Below are 13,995 nucleotides of genomic sequence, written 5' to 3'. Positions count from 1 at the left end.
GGACACCTCTGGATTCACCCCGTGGTTTTGATTCTTGGAAGTCTTGCAATTACTAATGTCTCATGAAGCATGGAGAACCTTTTTTCGCACTTTGGTTCTCAAGCACTGTTCACTGATATTGTAAGAAAAGAATTGCACGATGAGTTTTCTACTATGATTTGGTGATTGCAGCCAATTTACAACACAATCCACTGGGCAGTTCTCTTGCACAAATCCCACTGAAATGAATGGAAGCTGCACAAGAGCTCTTGCATGGTTCCCACTCATTTCAATGGGTTTATGCAGAACCTCCTGGTAGATTGTCCCCCTTGACTTATTAGTGTATAAATGAAGGTACGTGTTTGGCGGGTTGTTCCATCTGCTGGTTTGGAGCAATCTTTTCAGAATTTGGCAGAATGCCTTAGATTTCACCATTCTGAATGTTGTCTTCAGCAAGCCATGCATATCTCAATATTCATCCATGATACTAGAGAATGTATACATTAAACAACTTCTTCATTCATTGGTGTGAACTTTACTTATGGTCCATGGGGTCACGAAGAGTCGGACACGACTGAACGACTGAACAACAACAACAACAATGTATATTATTATACATGCCTCCTTGGCTGAGTAAACTAAATCACTGGTATTTTCTCCCCTCCCCCTCCCCCCCCCCCCCCAATATTGCTGCTCAGGTTTAAAAGGATGCTTCCTCCAAATCATCATGGATATAAACATCAGAACACTAAACTCTGTTGTATAGATGGCTATGTGCTAATTTAATGAGTAGGTTTTTCTGTAGTCTTGTACATTGCTTGTATATATAATTAATTTTAATTTCAGAAAAAATATTTACTCAAAGATTGATTAAAGTTTCTTATTGACTGAATTTCATGACCCTGTTAGCTCTTTTTCTCCTTAATAAAATGATTTTCTCTGAGATAAAAGTATAGAAAACAGAATATGCAAACATTCTATTGCCTTTTGCCATCTATTGAAGATCTTGTGAAGGACCAAAAATGAAAGAATATTCACATAGATTTTTAAAAAAATTACTCCATAACAGCTTTTACTCTCATCAAGCTTCTTGTTTCTACAAGTTAGTTCAGACTTAATGACAAACCACGTTTTGTGCTAACCATTGTTTAGATGCCAAATCATGATTCGTGTTTCAGACATATAGACGAACCATGGCTGGTGCCGTCCACCCAGATTTTTTCTAAACCAGCAGTCTTTGGGGGCTGAGCAACATTGAAAAGCATGATTTGTTGATCCGGAAATGTAAACCACAGTTTGCCAACCAGTTTTAAACCATGTTTCCAGATCCTGGCTTGGCACCAGTCACAAAACATGTTTTTTTCAGATAGTGCAGACATCAAGAAATGGTTTAGTGTTATATGGGAACTGCAGCTGTGTCAAGACATTCCCTATATTTTTCTCTACCTCAGCTGCATATGTCCCCTTGTTTTATATCTATAGTGGATCAGCTTGGAAATGCTGGCTGATGAGTTGAAGTAAAGTACTCCCACTTGAATTGAATATCCTCTCCATGAATCTGTATAAGCTTCATGAAAGCTGCATCACGTCATTCATACTCCAGAACCTATGTTCTTAGAAATGTCCCCCTCAAATATTCAGTTCTTGATACATGAAGACCTCTGAGTTATACATGCCATCTCTATTTAGCTTGTTCAGCCTTCCTCAACCCGGTGCTCTCCAGTTCCCATCAGCCCCTGCCATCATGGCCAATGGTCAGCAATGCTGGGAGTTGTAGTCCAAAACATCTGGAGGGGACCAGGTTGGGGAAAACTGGCCTAGTTCTATTTATTATTCCCAAGTAACCCCAGGCTCATAATGGAAGTAGAAATACCCACTAAACTAAAATATTTTATGGTCGAAAGTAGAGGAAAGCTCAAGGATGATATAGTAGAAATAAAGTGTATTAAGACACGAATGTTTGCTTACATGAACAAATTAAGGAGGAATGATTACTTAATCAGAAGCAAAAAAAAGTAGTAGTCCTATCCCCTCCATTTCTTGGGTTCTTCTCTCAGGTCCTTGATGTTGTTGGAGGTTTTCCTTCCCTGTCCCTATTCAAATGCTAGCCCATGTTACAGAAGACAATCTACTTCAGCCTTCCCCAACACAGTTCCTACCTGATCTTTTGGACTACCATCTCCCATCAGCTCCAGCCAGCATGGCCAGTGGTCAGGGATGATGGGAGTTGTGGGGCAAAATATCAGGAAGGCACCATGCTGGGGAAGGGTGATCTACTCCTTGACTTATCTGAAGATTCTTTGGTTTCCTCTGAATTCTGTGGGGCACCTAGGCATCCTTGCCCAGGCAGTCTCCTGTAAAACTCTTTGCTAAGGCAGCTATGTAAGAGCACAGCTAGAAGACAGAGAGAAGACTGTAAGACAAGCCAGCAGCATTTTCGAACACCTCTGAACTTTCATTAAATTAGGCTTAGCTTATGTAATACTTTGCAGTATGGCCACACTTCCGATGAACAGAGAGAATCTGCTTCCTTTTCTTTACATTTCTGGTTTACTTTAAATGTTCTTAAAACATCAAAGGTATAAGTATATGTCCGTTGGTTATATACATGGATTATGTACATGGTTCAAACGTTACACATATCAAATACATTAAACCTTAAAACAACATTCTTTTCAGCTACTCCAGTAGCTCCAGTAGTTTATGTACTTGCCTCTGAGAATCCTTGAATCACCTGATGCCTTGGATTGTGTAAGTGCTAACAAGTTGATAGAATGTGGGAGAAGTCCAATGTCCCCACAAGCAAATGAGCATTAAACAATGAAGTATAGAAGTGACACAAATAATCCAGAAATCAAAGAAAGATGTCCTTGGAGTACAATTCCAGCAGAAAATGTCACACGACCTTCAACTGCTGGAAATACCCTTCCCATTTTAGTGATATAGCTGGAAATAACATCAACATCAAGGTCACCTGTTTTTTTTCCAAAACAAAACAAAGTGCATATCTGTTAAACTATTAAAACATCTTAATTACACCAGTTGGCCAGTCATCAGCAGCTATATGATAAGTAAATAATTTCAAACAGCTGAACTGTGTTAAATGGATTTAAATCGGGGGTGGGCAACTTGGGGCTCTCCAGTTGTTTTTGCCTACAGTTCCCATAAGTGCTAGTCAGCATATTCAGTGGTGAGGGATCATGGGAGTTGTAGGGCAAAACATCTGGAGGTCCACAACTTGCCCATCCCTGGTTTAAAACATCACCCATGGAATGTTCTGGGCACAGCCACCTATCTGTGTTGTACTAGAAAAAGAATTTTTCTTGCATCTCCTTGCTTTCTCCTATGATGACTACCTCCTGGAAGAGTCCTCCTAGTCTGCTCCCTAGACCAGGGGTGGGTAGAAAGTAGACATCCAAATGTTTCTGACTTCAACTCTCCCTGCCCTAATGTATGTTTTCTTTTACATCAAATATGTGATGATGTACTACTGTAATTATTATTATTTATTGAATTTCTTAGCCATGTTTCTGTTAAAAAGGACCCAGGCAACTTACAACGATGGTGACTTACAATTACTTAGTTGCCCACATCAAAATAGTTGCACACTTAGGGTGCAATCCTATGCATGTTAGACAGAAAAAGTTATTCAACTCCCAGAATTCCTCAACTAGTATGGATGGCGGGGGAGCACTGGGAGTTGTAGGGCTTCTCTGTCTAAACGGGATAGGATTGCACCCTTAGGATCTCTCTTGGCTGAGGATACATTTGTTGCTATTTTGAGTTGAAGGTCTTCAGACTTGATGCTTTATTCTAATGACTTGATAAAACAATAGCCGGAGGCCCTCTTTGTACATGCCTTTCCTTGCATGCTTTTCATTGCCTATGAAGATGCTTCAACATCAGTCTGTAAACATGTTAACACCGCCATCTGTCTTTCAGCTTCCCACTAACATTACATACCATACAAGCTGGACCCTTGGGAAGTCTGTTGCTTGTTGCTTTACATGCTCGTAGACTGCCACAGAAGCAACTATGGGGGTAGTGGCAATATGCTAGGAAAAGCATGTATAAAGGAGGGCTGAAACTCTTAGTGTATGTAGAAACTTCTTGCAACTTGAGAGAATCCAGGTTCCAGGTGTATTTATTTCTTACACATAAAGCAAGCTCAGATTGGACCCAAGCAGATTTTACTAGCCAGTATAGAATGGAAACTTGTGTTACTATTAACACATTGAACAAAACAAATAAACTCTTGCTTAACCTATGAATGTACTTGTCCTGGAAACTGGGCCTGATTAGTACGTTTTCAATCCTTGCGTCAAACATTTTCTTGAAGAAACGTTGCTTACATTCTATTTCCCTACTTTTAAGTAACATCCAAAACCATCCTAATTTGAATGTTTTCTGTTGCAGCTTGAATGAGATGCCATGGAAAATACAGAATTGTTTATCAGCTGTATTTTCCACTCAAAATATTGGTCTCTTACAGGGAATTTACAACCAATTTGTCCATATACAGATCACCAGGAATGTTCATACTTACCGCTACTGTGGTTATTTGAGCTTCCTTTTAGCATGTGATATCCATCTCCACCCCCAGCAAGGAAAGAAGGTAAAAGCACTTTGTATATTCTTTCCATCTGGAGTGGTACATAGACTGGTACTCTACAGTCTGTGCAAAGAACATTTAAGCTGACCACTCTGCTTCCTGGACTTCGGGAGAGGTCATACACCACATGTATACCTATCAAGAAATGCAAATTTGAACATCAGTGGCGGGCAGCACAGGGGATTGGGAAACAAGTAGATATGCTTCTCGTATGTTTTCTGCGGGAGGTGGGTATGGCTTTTATGTGGGGGCCTTTCTGTATGGGATGGGTGTTCAAGGTACTTGTCTTTATCTTCGTCATTTTGCTTTCTGTGAAAAGGATGTTTAGTGACCCCACCCCCACCCCAACAGTAGCTATTTTGTGAATAGGCATGCCCCCAATAGCAGCCATTTTGTGATGGTGCCCACAACACTCCCTCAATATCCCAAATGTGCTCACTGGCCCAAAAAGGTTGGGTAACCCTGTAGCCAATACTAAGTCTGACTTGGTTTAAAGCAGCTTACTATGTCAGAGCCACAACTATATATTCAAAGCTTAACTGATTCTTATTGTACCGTGCTTTGTGCACTCTTTGCGGAAAAGTAGAATATGAGGACATTTCTTAAATAAAATTAGTTTATAAATGAATGATTACAGTGTATAATATTTGATAATTAACAGTCAGAAAATGGTACTGACAGATCCCATAACCTCAAGACTAAAGCCACCTTCTATGTGTGTTCCATAGCATGAAGGTGTGCTCCCATTAGTATGGAAGAAGGATACATAGTTCATCCAAATGCACCCAAACTCATGAAATACATCTACTTACTTTACTTTGAATGGTAAACATATAGGCATCACCATTCCACTCAATTTGCTGTTGTACTCTGTGACCAAAATCCCAATAAGCAGGTCTTAATTATGTCCTGCTTCATTCATTTGAACAGTATTCATAAATACAAAGGGGTTTTCTGTTCCAGACCATGAGTAATACAGGATGGGATGAAGAATGATGACTCCACAGCCAGCTTGTGTTTTGTGGTGTGTGTTTGTGGTTGCTTCTGAGGTGAAGATATCCATGCTGGAAGCTCCACAGAAGCCTGGACTTGTACATGGCTTCCAGCATGATGAGCAAGGCCCTTGAACTGTGGCACCCAACGTAGTTGTTTGTAAGGTAAAGGCAGCCCTGGGTTGATCTCCTCATACCTGGCTTCACCAGGACAGACAGAATTAGCCTCTAGAAAAGTGCCATGCTGGATAGGTTTTGAAAGCAGCAGAAGATAAGCCTCCTCTGATTATTTAATGATGACAGCAAATCTTTCAGACTTTGAACTGGCAATGCAGGCAAGGTAGCTTACCTGAGACCTGTAGCAGTTCACCTGTTCCTAGCCCATGTCTGTGAACACTATGTTCAAAAGCTGCTTTCAGAGCTGAACCTCTGATCTGTAGCAAGTCGAAAGTTCCTCCAAAAGGCAGTACAGACAGCAGCTCTTCCAAGGTAATAGTACCTGAGGGGGATGAAACATTGTATTGCTTTGTTACATACTATGGTACTCCTCACTTTAAGACAGTGTGGTCTCCTCTCTTAAAGACACAGCACTGGCTTAGACAGAAGGCAGCGGAGTTCAAATCCCTTCTCAGGAATGGAACTCACTGACTGACCTTGGACAAGTAACCATTAGGGCTGTGCACCGCTTTAGCTCAAAGCCTGAGTTCCACGCTGAAGCGGGGCACTTTGGGCTGCTTCCAAGGTGAGGTGAAGGGGGATGAAGTGGGTTGGGTTGCTCTGAAACATTTCAGTGCAATCCAGAAACCCAGCCCCTGCCCAGCCCCAGCTCCTTACCTGGGCCCTCAGGATGTGCGCTGGCAGCCGTCTTCCTGTTCCAATAAATTGCCATTTTTAAAACAGCGACTCCCTGTATTTCCGGAAATAGATCCAGTGCAAATGGCGCAGGATCTATTTCTTGAGTCCCTTGAACTCAGCTGAGCAGGGATCTGAACTTGTTTTAAAAAGGGCAACTCCCTGGAACAGGAAGACGGCAGCTGGCGCATGTCCTGAGGGCCTAGGTAAGGAGCTGGGGGCTTGCATGGCACAGTGGGAGCGGGCAATGTGGGTTGGGGGGGAGCAAGCACCCAGAGCAAATTAAGCCTGCCTGGGAAGCCCAAAGCACCCTCTGAGGTGGATCGGGGGTGTCGGCGTGGGCAGTCCTGCACAGCCCTAGTCTGCACAGCCTTGCAGAACAGCCTATGTCACAAGCTTGTTGCAAGGGATACAATGTGACAATCATGTCTATGCTACCTGGAATTCGTTGGACAGAGAGTAAGAATTTTACATTTATTTATGCAGTCTTACCCTGCCATATCACACTGTCGCATAGCTAACAGTACAAAATTCAAAGAAAAAATAACAAAGGAGAACAAAATTTTATGTTCAAAGGGGGGTAGAGGAGGGAGAAGTCATCAAAAGTCATCTTTACAGTCTGATAAGCCTAAGAAAAACACGACCGTGTTTAAATACAAAGGTAAATTATAAGAATCCCAAAAGGGACAATCCCATCTGTGTTTACACAGAAAAATGTCCTACAACTCCCAACATGGCTGCCTGGTAGGGATGGCAGAGAATTTCTCCACGAATCTCGGGGAGGCCGAATGCCAACACATTCGGCCCCCCGAAATTGTTGGTGAAATTCTCCGCCGTCACCCCCCGGGATGGGACTTACCTCCCTCGAATGTCCCTCTCGGCGGCGGGTCCCGGCGGGAGTTCGGCGGCGTTTCGGCGGGGGCAGCGGCCGGTCTTCCAACCGGCTGTTGCCGCCGCCGTTACAAAATAAAGTAAAAAAACACACACACCCGTGATAGGCTATGTAACGATTAACGTAGCCTATCACGGCTAGATTTCCAAAGTCAGCCGTGATAGGCTACGTAAATCGTTACGTAGTCTATCACGGGTGTGTCTTGTTGTTTTTTTACTTTTGTATTTCGTGGCTGGGGAGACGGGGCGCTTCTCCCCGGCCTGAAGTTTGGCCAGATGAGGCGGGGCGGCTCCCCCCCCGCCTGAATTTCGGCCGGGCGAGGCGGGGCGCCTCCCCCCCTGGCCTGAACTTCGGGGGGAGAACCGAAGCGCCTCCCCCCCACCGCAAAGCAAGCTGCGGGACCAGGTAAGTCCCTTTCGTACATCCCTACTGCCTGGGGCATGCTAAGAGTTGTAGGACTTCTTTCTGTCTAAACATGCATGGGATTACAGTCTAAAACTAGTTAGCTATTGATAGAAATGTAAGTAAGGAGCATTTCCTAAAAATATCTGTAAAACTAGATATACCATTATTGCTTTGTTCATCAATAGGTCCCCGAATTCCACCACCATTTACGATGCACATCGAAACATGATTCCACTGATTATCATCTGGATGTCTCAGGTTATTGTACACCTAAAACATTCACAAAGAAAATAATTTCTATCATTTTCAGTCTTTTTGTTATAGCTTAGCTTCAAGAACTCCCAACAAGTCAGACCAGCAATTGCACCGTAAAAACAACTGAAAGACTTCGAAGCACATTCTTGGAATCTCAAAGTATGCTCAAATCATGAAACAGGCTTATTAGTCCATAACAAATGCTAAATCTACGCATACTGTGCGTGTATCATAAGTAATGGAACTAAGCATACAGAAGAGGAAAGAGTTGGGAAAGAGAACAGGAACTGCTGGGACAGCCAGCCCGAAGGAGGAGCCTCTCCGTTCCTTCCTGCAAAATGCTAAGAGCAGACTTGTGTGAGCACACCTGGAACTAAAGAGATGGGGAATATGTCCCTCCAGATCTTGGCAGAATACAACTCCCATCCAGCATAGCCAATGAAGGACGATGGGAGTTGCAGTTCAGTAACATTTGGAAGGCCACGTTCCCCATACCTGAACTAAATTTTTAAAAAACCTTTGGTTGTATGCAGCTGTGTTGAAGCTGGAGACAACAGACACTGCTGCTGGAATGGATTCTACAGCTCCCAGAGTGTTTGGGGACTCTAGAGCAGATCTGGAGAGGAAGCAAGTTGGCTGCAGGAAGGAGAGGGAAGGGGAAGTCCCATTGCACGAGTGGAAGTCTGCTTAAGTGCCTTTAATTGGAGTCCTTTACCTCTAAAGATGGCGAGTGCTTTAAGTAATGAAATGGTGAGTACAAGAGTGATTCCAGTTCATGGTTACATGTGCAGGGGAGGTTGTGGACTGCTAGGGTAACCTCCCCTGTTTATTCTTTATTTCATTACCCACCCACCTACCCTTTCTCCCAGGAACTCGTGGTGCCATACGTGTTCCCCCATTTCCCCCTTTTTACCTGCACAAAAACCCCTGTGAAGGAGGGAAGGCTGAAAGAAAGCAGCTATCCCGAGGGCAACCCACGGAGTTTCATGATTTGGTGGGAATTTGAGTCTAGGATTCCCCAGTCATAGTCTGGCACTCTACCCACTACAGCAGGAGTGTTGAGGTTTCTGCTCAAGAGCCAGGTTCATTTTCAAAGTTGCTCTTGGGGGCCACATCCTAGCAGTGGGTGGGGCCAAAGCACCCAAAATGCAAGCCTCTTTTAGCTTAAAGCTCTTATTGCCAGGAATTAAGACTTCAGAGAGGTGTTTCAACCCTCTACAATGGGGAAGGGGGAGTGCAAAAGCCAGGAAACCACCACACCATCTGTGGTTGGAGGAAAGGGTGTGTGGCCGGCCATCTGTGGAACCCTGGAGGGCCAGATTTGGAACACTGGCCTGAGGTTCTGCATCACTGGCTTGTGGAAGTCTCACTATAAAGCAAAAGATCCTGATAAAATTGGTATGACTATTGTACTTCATTAACATTGTTTGCGGTGCCGCGGTGGCTTAGTGGTTAAGACGCTGAACTGCAGACTGGAAGGTCGGCACGTCAGCAGTTTGAGACCCGAGTGCTGCGTGACGGAGTGAGCTCCCGTCTTCAGTCCCAGCTCCTGCCAACCTAGCAGTTCGAAAGCAAGAAATTGCAAGTAGATAAATAGGTACCGCTTCGGCGGGAAAGGTAACAGCGTTCCGTGCACTTCGGTGTTCAGTCATGCCGGCCACATCACCACGGAAGCATCTTCGGACAGCGCTGGCTCTTCGGCTTAGAAACGGGGATGAGCACCGCACCCTAGAGTCGGACACGACTGGTTGGGGACACCTTTACCTTTTAACGTTGTTTGAGAGGTCAATCTCTGTTATAGAAGTGCATTCTCTGAGTTGAACAGGATGTATGCAGCTCAAGCTCAGGGGAAACTTGTGTTGTAGATCACAAGCTGAATATGAGCCAACAATGTGATGTGGCTGCAAAAAAGGCAAATGCTATTTTGGGCCGCATTAATAGAAGCATAGCTTCCAAATCCCAGGAAGTACTAGTTCCCCTCTACTCAGCACTGGTTAGGCCTCATCTGGAGTACTGTGTCCAGTTCTGGACACCATCTTTTAAGAAGGATGCAGACAAACGAGAGGGTTCAGAGGAGGGCAATGAAGATGATCAGGGGACTGGAAACAAAGCCCTATGAAGAGAGACTGAAAGAACTGGGCATGTTTAGCCTTGAGAAGAGAAGACTGAGGGGAGATATGATAGCGCTCTTCAAGGACTTGAAAGGTTGTCGCAGAAAGGAAGGCCAGGATCTCTTCTCGATCATCCCAGAGTGCAGGACACAGAATAATGGGCTCAAGTGACAGGAAGCCAGATTCCGGCTGAACATCTGGAAAAACTTCCTGACGGACAGTGGGACCAATTACCTGGGGAGGTGGTGGGCTCCCCCACACTGGAGGCATTCAAGATGAGCCTGGACAGCCATCTGTCAGGGATGCTCTGACTTGGATTCCTGCATTGAGCAGGGAGTTAGACTCGATGGCCTTGTAGGCCCCTTCCAATCCTACTATTTTTTTATTTTATTTTTTATAATACTTCTATTTCTATACCACCCAATAGCCAAAGCTCTCTGGGCAGTTCACAAAAATTAAAACCAAACAGCACACAGTAAAACAATTTAAAATATATAGAACATTAAAACCACAATTTTATACTATTCTATGATTCTATGAAACCGATGCTGCCAGTTTGTAGTAGAAACTGGCTGTGCACAGCACTGAACAACTGGCACTTGCAATATCATAAGCCCCACCTCCCACGAGCCCAACCACAGAAGCAGTTTTGCAAAAATGCATTTTTCTTGTTTTAAAAACAAACAAACCCCAAATCCACAGATAGGCAATATCTTTATTAGGGCCAACCTAAAAGTATTGCCCAACTATGAATCTTGGATTTCCCTCCCTCATAGATCAACACCGTTGTCTTTGTTTCATATGTGCTTTGAATATAAAGCAACTGACAACCATTCAAGCAAATCCACACCCATGCTGCACTAAACAAATGAAAAAAGGGTCAAGCCTACCTAAAAATGGGAGTGGGGGCAGAAGGCATTGCTAGGTACCTAAAAGTTCCCTCTACTTGATCTTTAGGGAACCCCTGGATCACTCCATTCAGCAGGGTCCCCTGACCCTCTGTGTAACATTTGCTGTGGGAAAGTCTGCTCCCATCAGCCCAGTTGCGCATGCCAAAATCTGTACCCAACGCAGCGTGTGCGCGTATATCTAGCTCTAGCTCTGTACACCCGCACATACTTAGAACTACTAGAATTTATTTAAACTTTACCAATGTTAGCAAAAATAACAGTGAAAAAAGGAGTGCCTTTGAGCATATGCAGAATGCTTTTCTCTCACCACGGAGCAATTGCAGTCTCTCGCACTTCACACACACTTAATAGTGATGGAATAAATTCCATACAGATTAAATCCTCAGCATTCCCTTTTTAGAGACTGAGCACTGACTACACCTGCTGCAAGAAAACTACAATCCGATCACATACATTCTGTTCTGCTCCGCACAGCAGCCCCCCTTCATTTTCCCATCTTCTAGCAATTCTTCATAAAAACAGGTGTGTGTGTGTGTGTGTGTGTGTGTGTTCTGCAACTCTACCTCCTCCTTGTTATGGCAAGCTTTCCTTGTCTCCTCCCTATAACTTAATTTGTGCCAAGACTTTACCAGATTTCTACCCAGTAGTCTGTTTGTGATACTAGGGCTCAGTTATGAGGAAAGTACCTCTTGAGTATTTACCAAATGACTTTCCCTCTCCAGTAAAGCTAGAGTCCATGCAAAAAGGAAAATGACACATGACAAAATATGCATATGATTGGGTTGAAAGGGTAGCCAAGTCAGTGGAGTGGAATGGGGTAGACAGTTTATTAAGCCTGCATTACCATTCTCACAACTTGGGACTTATTTCAGAGTAAACATGCTGAAGGTAAGGCAGCAAACCACACTACAAAAGTAACTTACGCTGCAATTCTCTGTACACTTCCCTGGAAGTAATACACAGGATTGTATGTGAGCAGTATTTATCTCCCCACTGCTGCCAATTAACTCCAGTTTTTATTAAAGCTTGCTATTCCATTGCTGTATAATGGCAGCTGACAAACAAAATAGCCCCAGATTTCTTCCTCTGCAACTGTGTGGACTCATTTTGCCCAGAGCTGGGTGAGGAGGAGGAGGAGAAAACCCATTCCTTTTGGCTGATTGTATAAAGTCAAATACAGTTCAGAACCCACCAGCTGGGGGGGGGGGGAGAAGAAAAAGAAGAATGGTGATTGCATAAGGAGTGGGGAGAGAAACAATTCCTCAAGCCCCTTTCAGAAGGAGGGAACTTCAGAGGAATTTGGAAGGGTTGTACATGCCTTGAATAACTTTATGAGGTGAGGTGGCTGAAGGCTTTCCTGTTTTCAAAATGTAACTTATTTAAAAGCCCTGAACCTGCTGACAGCACCATAAGGCATTCTCCACACAGCCTCCCAAACACTTCCTGGAACATGAGGTCGCATAGTCCTAACCCTCCTTTTGGTATAACCTGCTTATGGCTATAAGGAAAGAGTTAAGGTGAAGGAGGGGGAAAGGAGCATGTAGAAGCTAGTTACATCCGCTGTGCTTGAGCAAGTGAGTTTCTGAAGGAGGCAAAAGTTCCAGTATGGGGGAAGAAAATCAGATGCCGTGAAATTCCAGTATTTCACAGCGAGCTCCTCTTCCCCGACCCCTTCCTTCTTCAAACTTTCATTGAAAGCAAGCTCCCAGCAGTGGGTGTGTAAGGAGCAGAGAGCAGCCTATAATAAAAAGGTCTAATGTGCATGTAACACTAAAGGTCTTACATGGAATGTTCGGGGGGACACACACACACCAGCAAGTACTTTAGAATAATACTTTTTGCCAATTTCTTTGCCCCAGTGAGAAACATGCAAGTTATATGAAAATTATAGAGCTGGGGGGGGGTCCACCATAATCTGGGCACTGTCTAATCTACATCCCTATATACCTCCTTACTAGAAATTCAACTTGTTATGCATGTATATTGAACATTCACTTTAGTTGCTATAGGCACATATGGAGGGACAGTAGACATGTAGGGGGGGCAATCGGCAGACTGTGGAAGGAAAGGTGCCAGCGTCTCCTATAGTTGAAAAGGTTGCTGCCTTTATGCTGTATTCCCTACTGGTCTGCTAAGGTCTCCTAGTCAAAGCAAGGCTACTGAAGGAAGAGGCAGACAGAAGATGAAGGCTTGTGTTAAGGAGATGATGTCCCTGGGGCACAGTTCAGAAGATTCAGGGCACATGCCCTGGTATACCTTCCATAACAAATCTCATGGGACACTGCAAGACAGATGACTGAGATTAGCATTCAGGGGACCTGTGTCAAATGCACTGTGAAACTGGGAAAACAGGCAAGCTGGCTCCGCAGGAGGAAAACCTATGGCAAGTGCTGCTTAAAAGATATGGCTGAATCAACTAATTAATGAGCATGAGGTCCACAGGGAGGGGATGCAGTTCAGTGGAAGAGCAAATGTGCGAAGGTCCCAAATCCTAGTATCTCCAAATAGGGCTAAGAAAAAATCCTGCCTGTAACCCTGAAAAGCTACTACCAGTCAGTGTTGACAACACTGGGGTAAATGGACAAAAGGTCTGACTCTGTATAAGGCTGCCTCCTATGCTCCTGTGACTTGTTGGCTTTCTTCACTTGGCAGGAGGGTAGAGATTCTGTTTTCAGTTTTCCTAGAGAATCTCTGAAAGTTCGGTTTTAAGCAGGTTATCTGTACAAACACCCCAAGCACTCCCCTGCCTCATTTAACTCATTATGCTGTCCTTCATGGTATAGTGCAGGGGTGTGGACCCTTTGGCCCTCCAGATGTTGTTGGACTCCAACTCCCAACAGCCCCAGCCAGCATGGCCAATGGGCAGAGGTGATGCAAGTTGTACTCCAACAACATCTTGTGAGCTGCAAGTTCCCTAGCCTGGTACAGTGCATAAGGGTGCTGGACTTGGAGCAGGGAAGCCTGGATGACTTTGATCCAATCAGGA

At 44.1% G+C, this 13,995-nt stretch overlaps 2 protein-coding genes across 9 annotated transcripts in view; one reads left to right on the top strand and one right to left on the bottom strand.

The window, feature by feature from the left end:
• Positions 1-13,995, top strand: part of SNX14 (sorting nexin 14) — an 88,919-nt gene that overhangs the window by 53,229 nt on the left and 21,695 nt on the right. For 4 of the 8 annotated variants that reach the window (XR_014786615.1, XR_014786614.1, XM_084827035.1 and 1 more), the window contains one exon: positions 678-1,016. The exons of 2 other annotated variants lie outside the window; for them this stretch is intronic. Coding sequence is in view for 2 of the 6 variants with exons in the window: in XM_084827035.1 (XP_084683161.1) it covers positions 678-683 (6 nt within the window). In the remaining 4 variants the exon portion in view is untranslated. Of the gene's footprint in view, positions 1-677; positions 1,017-13,995 lie in introns of those variants that run through there. 2 more of the 8 variants (XR_014786616.1, XR_014786617.1) reach the window with 1 other exon arrangement.
• The window catches only part of NT5E (5'-nucleotidase ecto), a 51,525-nt gene continuing 37,620 nt past the window's right edge, over positions 91-13,995 (bottom strand). The window contains exons 6-9 of the mRNA XM_084827037.1: positions 7,894-8,002; positions 5,933-6,082; positions 4,526-4,726; positions 91-2,953 (exon numbers count right to left, since the gene is read on the bottom strand). Coding sequence (XP_084683163.1) covers positions 2,793-2,953; positions 4,526-4,726; positions 5,933-6,082; positions 7,894-8,002 — 621 coding nt within the window. The 3' untranslated portion in view covers positions 91-2,792. The remainder of the gene's footprint in view (positions 2,954-4,525; positions 4,727-5,932; positions 6,083-7,893; positions 8,003-13,995) is intronic.

The sequence above is a fragment of the Heloderma suspectum genome, chromosome 1 (assembly GCF_057233095.1).
Source record: "Heloderma suspectum isolate Gila_16-S chromosome 1, 16-S_ref, whole genome shotgun sequence".
In the NCBI taxonomy this organism is placed as follows: domain Eukaryota; kingdom Metazoa; phylum Chordata; class Lepidosauria; order Squamata; family Helodermatidae; genus Heloderma; species Heloderma suspectum.
The sequence above is the reverse complement of the archived record's forward strand: the minus strand, read 5'-3'. Positions and strand labels throughout refer to the sequence as shown.